This window comes from Monopterus albus, unplaced genomic scaffold (genome assembly GCF_001952655.1).
Source record: "Monopterus albus unplaced genomic scaffold, M_albus_1.0 scaffold20.1, whole genome shotgun sequence".
Lineage (NCBI taxonomy): Eukaryota > Metazoa > Chordata > Actinopteri > Synbranchiformes > Synbranchidae > Monopterus > Monopterus albus.
Genome location: NW_018127900.1, coordinates 1,417,239 through 1,435,626, shown reverse-complemented (window position 1 = coordinate 1,435,626; position 18,388 = coordinate 1,417,239). Strand labels below are relative to the sequence as shown.

Sequence of the window (18,388 nt, the reverse complement as noted above, 5' to 3'; positions counted from 1 at the left end):
CCGCCCCCCCCCTCCTCTGGAGATTCCTCAGTTGCCTCAGTGCTTCTGTTTTTCTGTCTGACATTTAATTAGAATTTTTACATATTTGCTTCATTTGTTCTCTTTAAAGCTTCAAGCGACTTCTAAATTCTTGGGTTTAAAAAAGTCAGATTAAATTACACACTGTGTTTTGTCAAAAGATATAGCTTCACAGTCATTTTGGCTTTGACCGCTGCTTGGTGTAAAATTGTTGTAGGTTTCTCTGCGGCTGCAATATGTGTGCATGCTGTGTCTCTTAAATGAATCAAATCAATATTTAAAGGGCTTTGCAAAATTGATTTTTACTATTGGCAGTGTATTCAGTTTGGTTTAGATTTTTTTCTGGATTGCATTTGACATGTCTGCCTCTAGCTATGTTTTGTCATGCTTTATTTGTGTATCATGGTGGTAAAATCTAGTGGCATGTCCAATTCAATCTCAGGGTAAACTACTCTCATGTCTGCACTTAATGCAGTTCTGGTAAAGCGCAGAAGCTGGAGGATAACTCTCCATTCCACACTTAATGAAAGTCTTGTGCAAAGTACTTAAGTTTAGATTTCTCTCAGCCACGGCATCTCTTATTTATGTTGACAAATCCATTTGATTTTTCCCCATGGCTCATTTTGTTTAATTCTCCATTGTCAAAAACAGGATATAGGCCATAGCTATGCTCGCTCCATACATCCGTTTGTTTCTTCTCTCTTGAGCGCAGTCATGACACAATGATTGACCAGCATATACTTTAAGGTCAGCAGTATGTCGTTAGTAAAGTAGTATTTCTTTTGTGCTCTTAGGTTGTGCAAGAGCTGCTCTGTAGGTTACATTCAAAACATTTGGGAAGATCAAGATGGAATTTCCGGCAAAACCGCTCCACTGTATAATGTGTACTCTGTTTGATTTGGATGGCATTTTTTATCTGATTGAGCTTGAGAGATTTTAATTGGTCTAGCACTCATAGCGTGACCCTTAACAAACTAATTTTGTTTAGTTCAGCCCCAGGATCCACATACTTGAGGAGCCATCTCAATATTTACACATTAACCAACTACCGTCTCCGCTGTGTTGCCTTAGGCAGTAGTAACTAAAGGGGTCACTGACAAAATCCCCAACCTGAAATCATTTTTCTGCTGTTGTACCAACCATGAATGTTTGCATTGCAAAAATAAATTGTTATATACACTTACACAGAGCGGTCTGCTATGGCATATATTTATTTCTTGTGAGAGCTACGTTGACAGTGTTTTGGACATATTGCAAATATTCCAAAGTTAATATTTCCCTTACAAGGACTTTGTTTGATTTCTGTTCAGGATGTGTATATTGCAGGAATTCAGTACAAATAGCTGCCAAAGTCTTAAAAGACTAGCCACTAATACAAGTGCCAGTAACACAGTAACAATCTGACCTCCTCTTCAACCTGCTCATCTTTAGGGCTTGTCTAAGCTTGTCTGTCTTACAGATGTTCAGGTAACTCTTACAGCCTCCATTTGGCTGTTTAACATAAATAAGGTTTCAGTCTTTTTCTTCCTCTCTCGCTCCCTCCCTCCCTTTTTTCCTTCAACCCTTCTCAAAGCTCCCCTCCAGTCTAACTGATGTGGAGTTAGATTTCAGAGTGGGTTCTGTCAGTCGTAGATGAATACAGTCTTGTGATAACCTTGACAAGGAGTGTGGACAATCCAGTCAGCAGTGCAGCCCTGTCTGTATATAACCTTAACACAGAGTGTGGACAATCCAGTCAGCAGCCTGTATAAATTTGTTTGGAATTGTCAAAACGCTGGGAATTTTGATATAACAGCTTCCCTGAATGTCACAGGAGTTAGAAAAGTGTAGAATTCATTTAAGAACTGTTAACAGGATCCAGCTGGCTCTTCTCATGCAGTGTGAAGGATTGATTTCCTCCGTCACAGTTTGTACAAACGTGCTTCCGTACTGTATACATTTTACTGCCAGGGAGTTTGAATTGTGTGTCCACTGCCATTTGGACTTATAGGAAGAATTTTCCCTAGATGTCTGTCTGAAGGATTTCCTTTGAATTTTAGTGTAGTTTACATGTGCTGAAATGCAACACGTCTGCGTAGCAGTGTGTGTTCTCCAAGAGGAATCTGTTGTTTGCTGTTAACACAGCTCATAATGGAGCATTGAAATCAGAACACTTCCAAGCCTGAAAACATGACATGCTCTGTCTGCCTCAAATGATGACACCCCTCTGCCCTCTATGCCAAATCACCCCATTCCGATGAATGCAGTTGATCCAGACTCACCCAAAAATAATCAAATCAATTCATTTTGTTCTCTTTCAGCTATAACTCTGTGCCAGTTTTTTGAGGTATTCAGTTCAAAGACTCAAGGAAAAAGAAAAAGAATTCCGTTTTGCTTGGCAGTGCCACATATGTCAGCACGTGTATCACTGAAAAGCCTGTCTCCCCAGTGAGTCTGCTGTTAAAAGTTATGTCTTCTCTGTGGGAGGAATTCATCTTTCTAAACTTCCAAAAACACAGTGAACATTTTGTATTAACCCAGTCTATATGCTTTTCACTGGTGAAATTTGGTGCATTTGTGTCAGAGGTCATTTTTGACTAAAATTATATCGATGTAGTTCGGCTCACTGTGCCCAGCAGGCACAAAGACGCGGAAGCACACACACACAGAATTATGTCAAACCCACCCAAATTCATCAATTGCTAATGGTATGGCATGTCTAGCTTCTCTCACTAACCACAAAATTAAGACAGATCAAATCACAGGAGCAGGGATCCAGCAGTAAGCGTTGCTGGTTTTTTACTGTGCTACCTACTGTACTACCTGTACAGGTCCAGGTTATTTTTTATTCTGCATTGTTAGAAGAGTCTACGAGGGTTTGGGAAATACCTTGGGAATTTGGGTGAGTGTTATGAAGCAACAGGACGGCGTTAAAATGTTCTGCAAGGTTCGCAGGTTAACAGAAGATTATCTCTGTGACTCGAGTAATTGTCCTCCTCATTTTGATCATGTTTTCATATGTCTCCTATACTGTATGTGTTAAGTTGCTGTTTTCTATAATGGGCTCTCCTCTCCTAGCCACTCTGAACATTCTTTCTTTGTTGATGTATCACTTTGTGGATTCTGATCTTATCCAGCCTCAGTCGTTTGTTTTCTTTAAAAATGTTTTTACACCATTCTTGTGTCTCTCTCTTTTCCATCTCAATCTCTTTCTTTCCCTGTCAGGTCTTTCTCCTTCCCTCTTCTGCTGTCTTGTCTGACCTCTTCTCATTCCCCTCATCTTTTTCTCTCCTCTCCTCTTTTCACCTCTCCTCTCCTCTTGTCTCCTCTCTCCTCTTCTCTCCTCTCCTCTCCTCTCTTCTTATTTAGCTGCTTTCCCCCCTACTTCTTTTCCACTACTTCATTAGAGTGAAAACAAATGGGCAGTCCAGGTTGTGAAACAGAGAGGGAAGCAAACTCACACAGTCAGCACCAAGCTGGACTAGGAAAATAATGACATTGACTGCTACCGGCCCCTTCAGGGACAGCTGGTGGAAAGACTAAGTGTTATCATAGTAATGCAGGAGATGAGGGAGGTGAATAGAAAGTAAACCGAGGAGTGACCTTGAGGGAAAAAAAGAGTATGGAACAAATGATTTAACAGATGACAGAAACCAAAAGAAAATAAAAGTTAAATTAGATAAAAGGCAACAATAGAGTGAGAGCTGGCTATTCCCTTCACAAATGGCCCCCAAAAAGTGTTTTGTGTAAGCAGTTTTGAAGTGTGCGCCCATTATCTGAACTGAGGTAGAGCGGTGTTTAGGGAACAGGTATGACCACTGCTGTACCCCTAGATAGAGCAACCAGACAGTCCTTGTTAAAAGACCCGACATCCCAATCAATATGGTCGTTCCACTGGTGCATCCAGCTGCTGGGGACTATACACAGATAGGCACGGCACAGCAATTTGCAGACATAAACAAGGGCCTAATTGTTTAGGGCCTGGAAGTTTGGAGTGAGGAAAACAAAAGTGAAGTATGGTGAAGAGTTAGGAGGCATTTTAACTCTCGTTTAGGAAATGAGAGTTTAGGAGTTCAGTAAAACTTTCTTTGATGAGTGTTGTTATTATGAACAGCGGGGATCCTTCGTTTAAAGACTTCTGAAGCAAAGGGGAATTAGGAGAAAGATACTGCATGAACAGCATCAGTTGTAAGATAGGCAGGTGCTCTGGTTCCTATTTTCCAGGCTTTGGTCAGACTTGAATGCTCAAAGTCGAGAAAGTACTTTGAAAGAGTCATTTGCCGTTTGTGATTTTCAGTGTAATCTTGGATTCTCATCCCACACAGAAGAGCTGTATTGATTGGTGGTCTTAACTGAAGCCGCCTCCTGATCATCCCTTCATCTTGTTTCTAAAAGGGCAGGAGCAAGGGACAGTGAAGGAGAGCAGGTGAATTGAATTGCCCTTCAACAAAAATCTGCCAGACACACATGTAAACCGGACCTCACCTGCCTTGCGTGCACGCACACACACATCCATGCGTTTATTTGCTTTCTCTCCACCTTGTCCTTTATTCTTACCCCCTGTGTTTGTCTCTCTGTTCCTCCCTCTCATACCCTCCTGTAAGCAAGGACAGCCAAGGTTGTTTGAATTTTGGATGCTGCTTACATCTTTTGTTCATTCAATTAGTTCATTCAAGTTGCCCCCCGCATCTTGTCTTTCAGCCTTCTCCTTTTTTCTCCCCTCCTCCTCTTCCTCCCTCACCCGGTGCTGTTTACTCAACACATTGAATGTCAGCATAATCTCTTGGAGTCATGGGCAGACAGTAGACAAGACTCAGTGCGGCCTGGTTGCTCAGGCTTGCCAAACCTGACATGTTTTGGGGCAACAACTAACGTTTGACTCAGTGAGTTTCTTTTCCCTCTCCCAGACATTGACAGAGACAGCAGGTGGTAACAGCCCATTTTAGCCTCCAGGCACAGTACCTGACTGTGCTGGTGATGAATTAGCTCTGTAATGCTAATGATAATATAGCTCTTCACGCTGAATGCCACGTCTGTACAAACTTGATACATCTAGCAGAGCTTGGTAAATTTATTGAGGGATTGATTCAAGCTCTGTTTTGAACTTGTTTGGAAACAAAGTAGCCAATGGATGTGAAAGCTGTGTTTGCTGTTTTGCAGAAGAAAAGTGTGTAGCCAGAAAAACGGTGTTCTTATGGCCTGTGGCTGCTCAGTTAACAGTTTTTACCCAAGAGATAAAATAGCAAAAACAAAGATAGCGATTTATCATGCTGTCATGATTTGTGCTTGTTCTGGCAGTAAATAGAAAAAATCTCTGTACACAATGTTTTCCATTAGAAATACAGCGGCGCTTACCTCTTGTACTCTGATTTGATTATTCAGAATGAATCCATAATTCAGGATAATCACTGTGCGGTAGGTGATGTCCACACATTAGGCTTACATATTAGCACTGTATTGCTCAGTGCACTGTTTGTAACTTTGGCCAGTTCAGAAATCTAATGCGTGCTCTCCTCGCTCTGCCGAGTCACTATGAATATTATCTCATGGTGTTCTTCAAAAGGACGGGGTCAGGTTGTCATTGTTCTTTATTTATTCTGAAGAGCAAGAGAGAAAATATATAAACAAATAAACACTGTAGCTCTGTTATTATTATCATAAAGGAATTCTGCTTCTGTCTGACCTCCACTAAGCTGCTCTGGAATTTGCTCTTACAGCTATTAGAATATATGAGTGTGTGTTTGTGCACCCACTACATTGTGCCTTTTGCCATGTGAACACAGAGAGCAGGTTTTTGTTTACAGATCATTCAACAGGCCTTTTATTATTTTATTGTACTCCAAGTGACAATATATGACCCCAACTACTCCCTATGGTAAGAACATGAACTCACATCTCTGTCTGTTTATGTTTGTCACAATGTCTCTGTCCTTTTCTTTCTCCCACGCTCCTTCTGTAGCTTTTGTTTCTGGTTGTTTTTGTTGTTGTTGTTGTGTTTAACTTAAACATGTGTTTAACCAGGGCAGCACATCGGTGCAGTGGTTAGTGCTGCTGTCTCACAACAAGAGGTTTCTGGGTTCAGACCTTTCTGTCAGACTTCTCTCTGTGTGCCTGTGTGGATTTCCTCTGAGTGCTCTGGCTTTCTCCAGCAGTCCAAGGATGTGCAGGTTAACTGGTGACTCTAAATTGCCCATACGTTTGTAGTGTGAATGAAAAAAGTTCACTCTCCTTCTTGCCACAAAAACACATTTTTCTTCCAGTAATGCGTATGACAAACAACACAATCAGAGCTAAAACATGAGTTCCCTTGGGTCCATTAGACATAGCCACAGAAACGGACTCAAGACCTAGCAATAGAACAGAATCTTACCTGTGCCTAATTAAACTCAATCTAATTTGTGTCTAGACTGAATCTTGTTCCTTGTCTTGGTTAGTAAAAACTGAGTGGGTATGTGGGAACCACTATATCCTGTGTTTTATCTCATGATATACTCGTAGTAAATAGATGAGTAGATCTTTCATATGATGACAATGTAAGTTCTCGTAACAGATGAAAATAAAAATGATACATATATACTGTATATACATATATAATATCATATCTTGGCAGGACAATGGTTCAGTGATGTCCCCTCATAGCTGGAAGGCTCCGTGTTCGAACTGTGGCCTTGCTGTGTGAACTTTGCATGTTCTCCTTGTGCCTGTGTGGGTTTTCGTCTGGTACTCCGCTTCCTCCCACATTATTCTGGATAAGCAAGTTTTCATGCTATGGCTTTACCTGTATGGCAGTTAATTTGAAGAACAATTCTAGCTCTAAGGCTCTTTAGTTCTCCATGTAAACACCCACCCCCCAACCCCCCCACCCCTGTTCTACCTAATAAGATGCAGCTGTGATAGTGTTTTACCATGTTTTCTTTTCTGAGACTAACAAATAAATTGTGCAAAGCCTCTTGAGTTATGGAATGTTTTCCTCTTGTCTGCAAAGATAAGAAAGCGGGTGCAGAAGGAGGGACGTGGCTGGACCTTGTACACATTCCTTTAGTTACCTTTATCACACGTGATGTAGTGTGGGGTTTACAAGCCTGGCCTGCAGACCCTCTTTCTCTAACCCTGTTCAGTTGAGCCCCCATTCCTCAGTGTTCTTTGTGTGTGTGTGTAAGTGTGGGTGTGGGTGTGTGCACTGACACCCTGCTTTTCAGTTCTGCTGCTGTCTGATACTGTGCAGGGATGAGGGTGTGTGAGCAGGACCAGACATTAGTTGTCGCAAGCGGTGCCTGACCTGGTTTTTAAAAGCACATTCAGATCCATGCACTGCAGATTTCTGTGAGGGTCGCTTGGCTTTCTGAGACAAAATGAAAATGTTTGAGCTCAGGCTTTCCTCGGTAAAGAGCAGTCTATTCCTTAAGCTTGCAAGCCAGTGCATCGATGGTTCATTTAGAAATACTGAATCCTTCAGAATAAGTTTGTGGTGATATATTTTTTTTGTCTCTGAACTCCTGAAAATCCTCTTCTTTGTTATTTTCTGCCTTTTTTATTCCACTCTCCCTCCTCCAATTGGAGACGGAGAGCTATCTTTTGGTCGTCTTCTGAGCAGTTTAAAGAAGACTATAAATCTGGCCTGTTTGAATCCAGACTTGTTTAAGCTGCCTTTTACTAAGACCCGATGTGCTGCATACCTCTGTTGCCTAAACAGGCTTGTTAAACATTTACCCTAAATGTATTTACTGGTTGACTGATACACTCTCTACATGGGAGTAGACAGGAATGGGAGGTATTTGTCTGTGTTTATGGGCCTCGGACTTGCAATGGCTGCCACATGCCCGACGAAAATGGGATGGGGGTGAAAAAAGAAGAACAAAGAAAAGAAAAAAGAACCAAAATGAAATACAAAGAAATACAGCAGTTTTTATAAGTTTTTCTCAAATAAAAAGGAGCACTGAACGTATAGTTTTCTGAAATCTGCATGCACAGTCATTTAAATTCAGCTCTGATGTTGTTCAATATAAGCAGTCAGTGTTTTATTGCTTTTTCAGGGTCATTGATGCTACGTAAAATACTGCACTCAGTGGGTTGCGATATATTCAGAAATAGAGGAAGCCACTTTTTCTTTAGCCTTCTGTTTCCTAAACTCTCTCCCTCTCTCTTTATTCCATTTCCCTCCCTTGATTGCTAGGAGCACTCAGAGGGTGTTCTCACCACGCTGGTCTAATATGATATGCATCTTTGTGTTTGTGTATCTGATTATCGATTTACGACCCTGTTCTTCTTTTTCCCACTGAGAATGTGAACTGCTGCAGCATAAGTCATCTTTACGATGTGTTTACTGTGCCACTTACCAAGGGAAGACCCAGTGTTTGCAGTAAATGTATATTTTACGTGGTGATAGAGTCCATTTGCAACAGTGGATTAGTCTTGAAAAAGGGCTTACTGTTAAGAAGAGAGCACATGAGAGCACTCCATGAGAGAGCAGAGGTCAGCTAGTGCAGCCTGCTGTCACATGTAAAAAAGTAGGAGAGCAGTTGTCATGAGGCACTCGGACACACACAACCCCGTCGACTATTCACATTTACTGTACAGCATATTCAAGTAAAAGGTGCCTTTGCTCAACAGCATATCAGACGTATCTTTTTGTTTTTCCCTCATCCCTCTCTCACCTTGGTATAAACCCTGACAGCAGCACATCACCTGTCAGCATGCATTATACCTCACTTAGATCTACAGGACAGCATCTTTGAAGTTAAAATGGGGGAAAATATCATAACTACAGGCCTTGCTGTGGCTGTGCTTCCAGATGCTTCCCAAAGATTAGAATCATCAGGGGGTAGCGGCTTGCTCTATCATATGGCTCTCCTACAGACTTGGCAGCAGGTTTGGAGGAGGGGTTGTACAGTATAGTATACTGAACTTGGATTGTATGGAGTAAAAAAAAAAAAGAAACGAAAACTCCCTGCCAGAACCATATATCTAAGGCGCCATTCCAGTCATCAGAGGCCCCAAGGCTTTCTGATAGCTTTTATAAGCTTATGTTGCCTAGCAACAAAATATCATTAAGCACAGTTTTGCCCGGTAACAACATTTCACTCTGGGAAGAAACAGCTGAATCACTGGTTTGGAGAAGTCAGTGGCACTGTTGAAACCAGAGGAGCCCCCCCACCCCCACCCCCATCTTTGCAAGCCTGCAGTATTTGATCTGACCTGTGTGTCTAACATCAGGTCTGATTCCCAAATACCAAGCAGGTGTGGTGATGTCATCACATCTCATTCAACATAACGCAGAGCCATGCAAAGGGCACGCAGGCTTGTTCTGCAGCTGGTAACGCTGGGAATGCTTTTCACTGGAGTATTTAGGCGTGCAGTAACTCTGGTTGTCAGTGCAGTGGAGGAGAGTTAATGCATGCTATGATGTCAAAATGCCTCTATCAACTGATTTTCTGTCAACAATATTTTCTTTCCCCTGGCTGCCAATTAATTAAAAATAAATCTCAAAGCAGGTACAAGAGGCTTCTGTGCTGTTACACTTTTTTCATTGATAGCAGAGTCTTGATTGGCTATAGCCTCTGCCATAATAAGTTGTTTAAACTCCAGCCATTTGGCACTTGTTGTATGTGACAATTGTATTTCAAAACTTAAAAAACTAAACACACAACAAGTCTAATGTTTTACAAGTGTTTTTTCTGCACATACACCATTATCACCAGCAGTAGCACAGATCAGTGCAATAGTTAGGTTAGGTTACCTTTATTGTCCACATTGTGGAAATTTGTCATTGGCTTCACCTCACAGTTAAAGAACACACAGTACATGTGCTCAGACAGTCGGACAGTACACATGACCATACACATACTATGTGAACATGGCAACACTTAGTTTTACAAAATAAACAATGGGTAAAAATGCAAACTGATAAAAGAATATCCATCAATGGAATAAGAATGACAATAATAGTGGGAACAATAAAAAGAGGAGGGCTGCATTTCCAGGAAGTAGGGAAACTTATTTAATATTCTGACTGCATTAGGCAGGAAGGACTTTACTATACATATTCCTGGTGGCTCGTACTTATGTGCACCACCTCCTCTTAGTTTTTATCATGACTTCCATCAAAGTGATCTTGTTGCACCTCAAACATTTAACGTTGCTGCAATTAGGAAATGATTCAGCATTTTGATTGTGCTGTGTATATTTTGTGTGTTTGCTCAGCTACACTAAATTAGCATTAATGAATGTTATGGCCTCCCATCAGTTTGACAGGTCTATTCTTTAGATCAGTTTTAATTGTAATTAAGCTCTGATTAACGAGCTGGATGATGTTTCATTCTCTTTTCATGAATATAGCATAATATGTTATGAAAGTAATCAGAGGGTTGTCAGTTTATTTGTTAATGAGACTCAGTTATATGTCAAAACAAACTAAACTCTCTGTAGAAGTTTGGAGGCTTTGGTTAAGCAGCTCTTCTGCTCCTGTTTTGGTCCTGGGGAAGCTACATGCGCTAATCTTTGTAGGCACAGATGTTTGTCTGGAAAACACAGGTGTGGGGTAGCCCCTTTCGCTTGTAGCTGAAGATGCTCAAACGCAATATCCTTGATTCAAATCTGGCCAGGCAGCTTTGTTACATTTCACTCTCACTCATTTCCTGTTATCTCTGGTCTAGTGCTATCTAATCAGGGCATTGAACATGTCTCAATATAAAAGCTGATGGTCACACTTTGGAGCCAGTTGCTAAATTTGTTGAAAGGGATCTAAGATTTAACACACACCACACAGTCAATTAAAAGTTTGTGATGCAGGTTTGCTGTGTGGTCAGACAACCACATCAAATCCCAAAAGAGGGAGAGAAGAAACTGCATGAAGCCTTGTTTCTATTTATTCTTAAAATTTACTTGATTTGTTGCATTTGCCAGAATGTATTTCACAGTTTTTTTTTCCTTGGGATGAATGAAACAAACTACTGTGCATGAAGATAACATCACGGTCTCAGCCTCACTAGATAGGGCCAACAATAGCATTTGCCAGTGTATTGCCTACAAGTTGCAGTTACTGTTTTCATCTCTTCAGTGGGAGCATTAAGTCATGCGCTTTGTTTACATTGCAACTTATTTACCAGCTTTGTTTCCATTGCACTTTGTCACACTTAGTTTTTATCAATACACCAGTTTTTCTACCTCAGCCAGGCATAAAAACTTTGTTGTGATTGTGGGTGGAAATGCACTCACGGTATCCATAAAACACACTCAACAGTCAGCCCAGTCAGTCAGTCTTATGTAGAAAAGGGCGTAGAAATTCAGAATATTGTAGTTTTTTTTAATTGTAATATCATCTTCAATACCTTGTGAAATCAACCTTCTGGATCAAATATGCCAAAGGTCTGTTGGTTTTTGCCAGTATAGTCAACATTACTGCTTTATTTGTTGAGTTGGATCTTTTCAGTGGTGATTTGTTTTGTAAAACTGTGTGTCAGCTGGAATACTCGCATTATTTTTAAGTAATAACATGATTTCTTTTGTTTTTAACCGTGACTAACAAGAGAACCAATGCAGGGCTGCTTTGACCCAGAATTCTCAGATTTTTCTTTCTTAGCATCTGATCAGAAAAACAAAAAGCAGATGAAAATAATAAAGATATGCATTGACATGCTGAAAGTGCATGTAAAGGCATCTATTTTATTGAAAACTGAAGAGTCTGAAGCCTCACTGTGTCATCCTTGGCAGTTCAGGGAATGTTAACAGGAAGTTGTCTCCTTTTAGTTTTTTTGGATTCACTGGTGCTGTACAGACTTTCCGTCGTCCTTCTCTGACTCAAAAGGCGTCAGGGGTTTGTTTGCTTAAGCACACTTATTTCTGTCTCAGACCCTTTTTCTATCTTTTTATCCATCTGTGTCCGTTTGCTTTAATATTTCTGCTTGAAGAGTTGATGATCCCTATTTTTGTTCAGTGAATAGAAAGAAGGAATTGGACAGAAAATAACAAGCAAACCACATCATAACCTGAGCAAGAGCCAGGGAACTCTTGCCATGCAAAGGTTTTCTTCCAGAAAACACAAAATCCAAAGGGCTCTTGGGCAGAGATATTGGGGAAAACTGTGAAATACTTTGTCACTGTTTTGGCAACAACAGATGACTTTGTGCTCAACATGTGTGTGAGTGTTTATACATCATTTCCCTGGAAAGTGTCATGCTTGCGGGTGGGCGGGGGGTTGGTTCTGGTTGGGTTGCGGTTAACCAATCAAGGTCTCTAGGGTTACTCTGCCTTTGTTCTTTGTCAGATTCTCAGGCGTTCTCACCCTTGGCTCTCAGTGATGGTGTGATAGAGTCTTAGACTGGAGAAGTGCTGGAGTAGCTATTAGCTGCTTGTCTTTCTAGTCCTCTGAGAACATGAAGGCCCCATTAGCCTGGTGAGCTCAGCTGTCTTCTGGTGCTACACCCAATGCCGTAGTCCACTTGTGTGTGTGTGTTCGTGTGTGTGCATACACTATACACTCTTTAGAAAAGGCCTGTCTTCAATATTAGTCTAGTTACACTGCCATTTGACTGGGTACTAGCAGTTCATTTTGTTTCTGATTATTTTTAATAGGGCATCATAGGGTGATGCAGAAACTGTTGACAGATTTTTAAATTACGCCATTTAAATGAAGTCTAACAAATTTGGATTTTTTAGACATAAAGCAGTATTTCTCTTTCGTCCGCCATGCCAGTGGACCAAATTAGTAACATTATGAGGCATTGACATACTGACATTTACTAATATTGCAATTTTTATGAACCTTCAAAAACCAGTATCAACAAATGACAGTAGTCCTGCATCTTTTAAAGGAGGTTCTGAATTTTTCAAGGCAGGCATAATGTAATAGTCAAGCACCCATCTGAACATTAAAACAGGTTCTGCTTGCTGAAATCATTCCTCCTTTTTATACTGGCCATTAAGAGATCCTGTAATGCACTTGTGGTGTCATTGATAGGGACCCAAGGTCCTTGATGTGTGGAAAAATAATTCCTAAGATTTATTTGAAGTTAGTGTGAGGCTTCAGCAGTCTGAGTGGGGATCATCTAAAGTTAGTCTTTTTGGTACAAAGTTCCCTCTTTCTGTTACTATCCCTCCCCTGCTGCTCTTTGTGGAAATACTGTCTGGGGAAGGTGGAAATAACTTGTGCTCGTGTCAAACCGGCCTCACACTAGAGGATAATTAGCCCTATCTCAGGCCCGATTTGCTCTTCCCAACAATCGTAGGGGCGTTCCCCAACGTAATGCTGCTTGGAAGCGATTCTCCAGCCAAATGATCCTAAGAGCTAATCGTTATGCCTCTGACAGGATCGGAGGGCCCCTGATCTTAAATCGTATCAAGCATGTTTGATATTTAAGACTTCGAATTTTGTAGTATGGGGGCAACAGTGATTGAATCCTGACTATACACCCACAACAACAAATGACAGTAGCTGGCTGGGAAGCGTCACAACATTAGCTTGCACTAGTCTCCTCGTTTCTTTTTTTTCCAACCCACATCCAACTTTCACTGCAAAATGTGTAAACTGTGTTGATTTCATCTTCTCTGCCTACAGTTTTTTTTTCTCCTCTTTTATTTCTCTGCACAAAACATATCACACACGAGCACTACTGCTTGATGTCCGCCTCCATGTTTGTTAAGTTCTGAAGTCACCTATGGTCACATGTGTTTCTGTGAGATCCATGGTCCCTGGAATCAGCATCTCTGAACTCATTCAGTAAAAACAGCAGGTGTGTGACCAAATCATCTAGTGTGTGCTCTTAAGATTAAAATGTGAAAAAACTTGTTAATGCTGTTGTTATGTCTGTGGTCTCCCATGTTTTTAAAATCGGTTAAGATTATAAAATCCTCTAGTTTGGGCCCAGCCTCACTCTGCAGCTCATGATGCATCTCCTGTGAATCAGTTTGCTTCTGTAGTTTTACTGTAAGGAAGAGCACAAATTTGCCTGCCATTCAGTGAAAAGCTTATGCAGAAGGAGTAAAACCATTTTAACAATGATTCAAACAAAATGGAATGTTTTGAAAAGGATGAACATCATTTGAAAGACTAATCTACATTAAGTCAACCTCATCATGTCCATGACACTGTCACTGCTTCACTGTTTGTCCTTCCTTAGACATTTTTGGTAGGTACTAACCACTGGGATCACCTAACAAGACCCACAGTGTGGGGGATGCTCTTGACCCAGTCATCTGGATACCACAGTTTGACCCTTGTCAAAGTCACGCAGATCCTTATTCTTGGCTGTTTTTCTCACTTCCAACACATCAATTTCAAGAACCAAATGTTCACTTGCTGCCTAATATACCGCACACACTGACAGGTGCCATTTTAATGAGATAACCGGTGTTATTCACCTCACCTGTCGGTGGTCATAATGTTATGGCTGAAAGCATTATGAAGGGATCATTCAATGGTGTGAAAAGAAGAAGTGATTACAAATAGTACAAACTGTTTCAGTCCTCCTGTCAGCATTTGACTGTTGTTTTAACACAGACCTAAAAACCTGGTCATACTGCAATCAAACAGGACAGGTAAAAAGTCAACAGCTATGAGAAGTCCTACAGTGCAAGCACCTACCGGAGAATAATGGAGAGTTTGAGCATCCACAGTTCCATGACTGGGCATCTGCTGATACAGACTGTGTAATGTGGTCCAGAGCCCTGGTAAACAAGTGAGTGGTTTCTCTTGAATTCAGACCGATTTGTAATGTGTGTTTTGCAGGTGAACGAGGAGACTGTGGAGAGGCTGGTAGTCCAGTACCCTCACATTGTTTTCAGCACAGTGATGCAAGACTGCAAGAGAACCCTGGAGAGAGCTTATCAAATGGGCTGGAGCCCCAACACGTCGAACACTTCGTAGCTACTGCTGAATCACACTCGCACATACTGACATACTCATGCAAACAAAAAGGTGGCCACAACCAGAGAAGCCCTTTTTGTGTGTGGACACACATACACGAAATTTGCAGCTCAGTCACATTTGCTTCTCATCCACTGTTCAAACTTGCATGTGAACACATAGCCACACATTCAGTTTTAAAGTTTAAAAGACAAAGGTCCACTCTGTCAACTGTTTCATTTGCAGCAAATTTCTCATTTTAAAAATTTAAGTAAAGTAATGGCTTCCTGGCATTTTAGATTTAAGTGAGATGTCAGTCACATGCCAATCTTAGGTTATACTCAACAATTTGACTGTATCTTCCTCACAGTTTCATTTGATATCTGCTATAAGTGAAGGTTGGTCAGCTGATAGAATATTCAGTCTCATTCATTTTAAGCTCTCAGAAGGGGGTGGTCTGGTCATGAATATGTGAAAAAGATTTTTGTTTTTAAAAAGCTCAATTAAATAATAATTGGACCAAGATAATAAAAAAAAGATTAAAAGAAAAGTTTGTTGCCCTAACTTGAACCAGTGTTCCAGAGCACTGCAGCCATTTCAGTCCAAAGAGCTGTTTCTCCAAACTGAAATCAGCTGCTGCAGTGAGGTCACGCAAGACAGAACAGCGACTTGAAGATCAGGAGTCAACATCTGGCCACTTCAGACTGGAAGACACCTGAGCCGCCAGGGCAACAGACCTTAATTAAGGCATTTTGTCATGTTTATTTTGTCCAATTAGACCACTGTTTTCTTTCTTGGATGTTCATACAGTGTTAAAGGCATTTCTGGGCTCACACATGTTGCAGTTGTTGACTAATCTCTGTTTGAGGGCTGTGACTCAGTACACACATTGTTGTGGTACAGACCAGAATCTGTCAAAACCCTGGCAAAGGTGTGGCAGGAAAACAGCACTGATTATATTTTAAAAGTGCATGCTTACTTTAAGATCCTTGCCATATTTTCTCAGCTGGATACAGAGTACCTATGGCCCGAAACTGAAATGAACAAATGTATGACTTGAGATCAATGCTGCTTTTATTGCCATGCATAGATTTACTGTTGACCTGGCATCACCTTGAGTCATCACAGAATTAAGTTAAACAGTGTTCGAAATAGAAGTTTTCTTTACCTAAGACTCCCAGATCTTTTTATCAAAATATTAACCACAACCACCTTGATGACAGGTAGGAGGAAACATTGCCTAGGTAGTTTCCATTCAGTTAGCAACATGCAGTCAACCATGAATTTATTAGAGAAAGGTTTATCTGCTCTGCGTTTATCAGATACCATAATCCCATTATTTGAACTGCTACAATATATACATATATAAATAAATACTGTGTGGGATTTACTTAGCTTAATTATTGTTTTGAGCATATACTTGTAATATTAGCTATGTAGCAGTGCAGTGAGGGATTTATCTTCGTAGTGTGTATGTAAAGAAAAAATCTGGCTTGGACCTAAACTAGAGCCAGTGAAATATGGTAGGCGAGAGCTGAGCATTTTTCATCTATTCTATAGAAACTCACTAGTGTACAGTTAAAAATGCAAATAACCACAGTATTTTTCTACGGTGTGAACCAGCTCTGGGCTCAGCCTCCACACACTGTCACTCACATATAAACAACAGCTTACTGAGCTTAGGGTTTGAGCAGAACTGTAAACTTTCTACAGTATATAGAGATTTCAGATGATTAAAAACACATTCATTTTACCCTTGTCAGGATTTGTAGACTAGCCAATGGAGAGTTTATTCCTTTGTCTGTTTTTCTTCTCTTTCTGTTCTTTTGTAATCCCCATATCCACTTTCTTCTCTGCTAGATGTTGACACACTTGATTCCTGATTTGTTAAGGCAACCATAAATGACTGGATTTACATAAAGATGAATAAAACACTACTGCTTCAAACTCTTTTCTCTTTCCTTTTGTATTTGTAATTGATGCCAGAGAAGACTATTCAGAAAAACAGAGGTATACTTTGCTGCTCATGTGACTAATGTCTGCTGCTTAAAACATTTTTCCAGGTGGTTTTTTTCCAGACTTTTAATTAAATCAATCACATTTCAACACAAAGAATTTACTGACTCAAATAAATTTACACAGGTTGCTGTATTCTCAGGTAGAATGCAACTAGACCAACAAGCGTTTTCCACCACAAACCAAAGGATTCCAAATGTACAGCTATGAAATCTAGAGGTCTTTGTAGTTTCCACAGATCCCCATGCATTGATAATGTATTTTCCACCATGACACAGCAATCAGCCTGCATTTCTGTTAAGCTACCAGTGATGTCAAGGTCAGACCTGATGTCCCAATCACTGGAGCTTCACATCTGAGACGAAGTGAGGAGACATCAGCTTGCTGCCCAGCATGATGGCTAAGTTAACACAGAGCAAAAAAGATGTGACTCACTATGTCCTCAGTCTTTGACAGTGTTGTTGCTGTTGTGTAATTAAAAATCTACTCTACAGTTCATGCATACTGTACATTTTCCACTTTTACTTATCAAACAATGCACAAAGAATGAAAATTAAACACCTGCACCGTCTTTTATAACCAGTTATTGGGACCCTACAACTACTGCTTACATTTTTTCTCCTAATGTATCATATTGTTTCAGTGTTGTGTTGCATTTCTATGGTGTTTTATCAGCTTCCACATTTTTCAAATGATCCTCATATCTACTGTAGCTGTGATGCCAGTAATTTTAATCAAATCCTGTCCTTTTTAAACTGCCTCGAAGACATCCACAAATGGATGGCTGCTAGTTTTTTTTATTCAAATCCACAGAAATTTGTAATCCTTTTAATTGCTGCAAACCTAGAAATTATAGAGAAACTTGGTTCTAATTCTCATGTTATCACCCAGCAGTGTAGAAACCTTGGCAGTTTGACGGCAACCTCACTAGTCACGTCAGCTCAATTGCACTGTCTTGTTTCTTTCAACTTAGGAGAATCGCAAAGGTCAAATCATTTTTGTCTACCGTGAATCTGGAAACATTCCCATGTACTGTAACCGTCTCTCACAAAGGTAAAGGGAGAAGGGAGTCATTCACTGGCAGTGAGGATCAAAAGTCTATTCTTCAGTGAAGAGTAAGGAAGCCCCTCTTTCACTAGCTTGTACATCATTGGCCCTGACAAGCAGATAATATATGAGCCTTTGGCTTGGTTCCTTCTGCATTTGTTGAATTCCTTCTGATTTTAGAATGACTGGATTTATATATATATATATATATATATCTGTGCTACAGTGACCGCTCCTTCTTCCTGCTCTCTTCTCTCACTGCTCTCTTGGGTAAGTCATGCAGCTTACTGAATTTTACTGCAGACAATTAGCACCTTTTCAGATGTGAGTGTATGCCATCGATTCTCCTGCTGATTGAGGTAGATTCTATCAATGGCTCCTCCTTGGACTCTTGCAATATTCATCAAGGTGGAAGGAGGTATTTGGCCAGCGCATAGATGAGAGACTACCCTCCGGAAAGGAAAAAGTGTGTGTAAGTCGCAGCAGAAT

General features: G+C 40.6%; 1 protein-coding gene across 2 annotated transcripts in view; it reads left to right on the top strand.

Annotated features, from left to right (window-relative positions):
* Nucleotides 1–16,782, top strand: part of fbxl17 (F-box and leucine-rich repeat protein 17) — a 214,444-nt gene extending 197,662 nt beyond the window's left edge. For both annotated transcript variants that reach the window (XM_020593848.1, XM_020593847.1), the window contains exon 11: nt 14,720–16,782. In XM_020593848.1, coding sequence (XP_020449504.1) covers nt 14,720–14,857 — 138 coding nt within the window. In that variant the 3' untranslated portion in view covers nt 14,858–16,782. The remainder of the gene's footprint in view (nt 1–14,719) is intronic.
* Nucleotides 16,783–18,388: the final 1,606 nt, after the last annotated feature.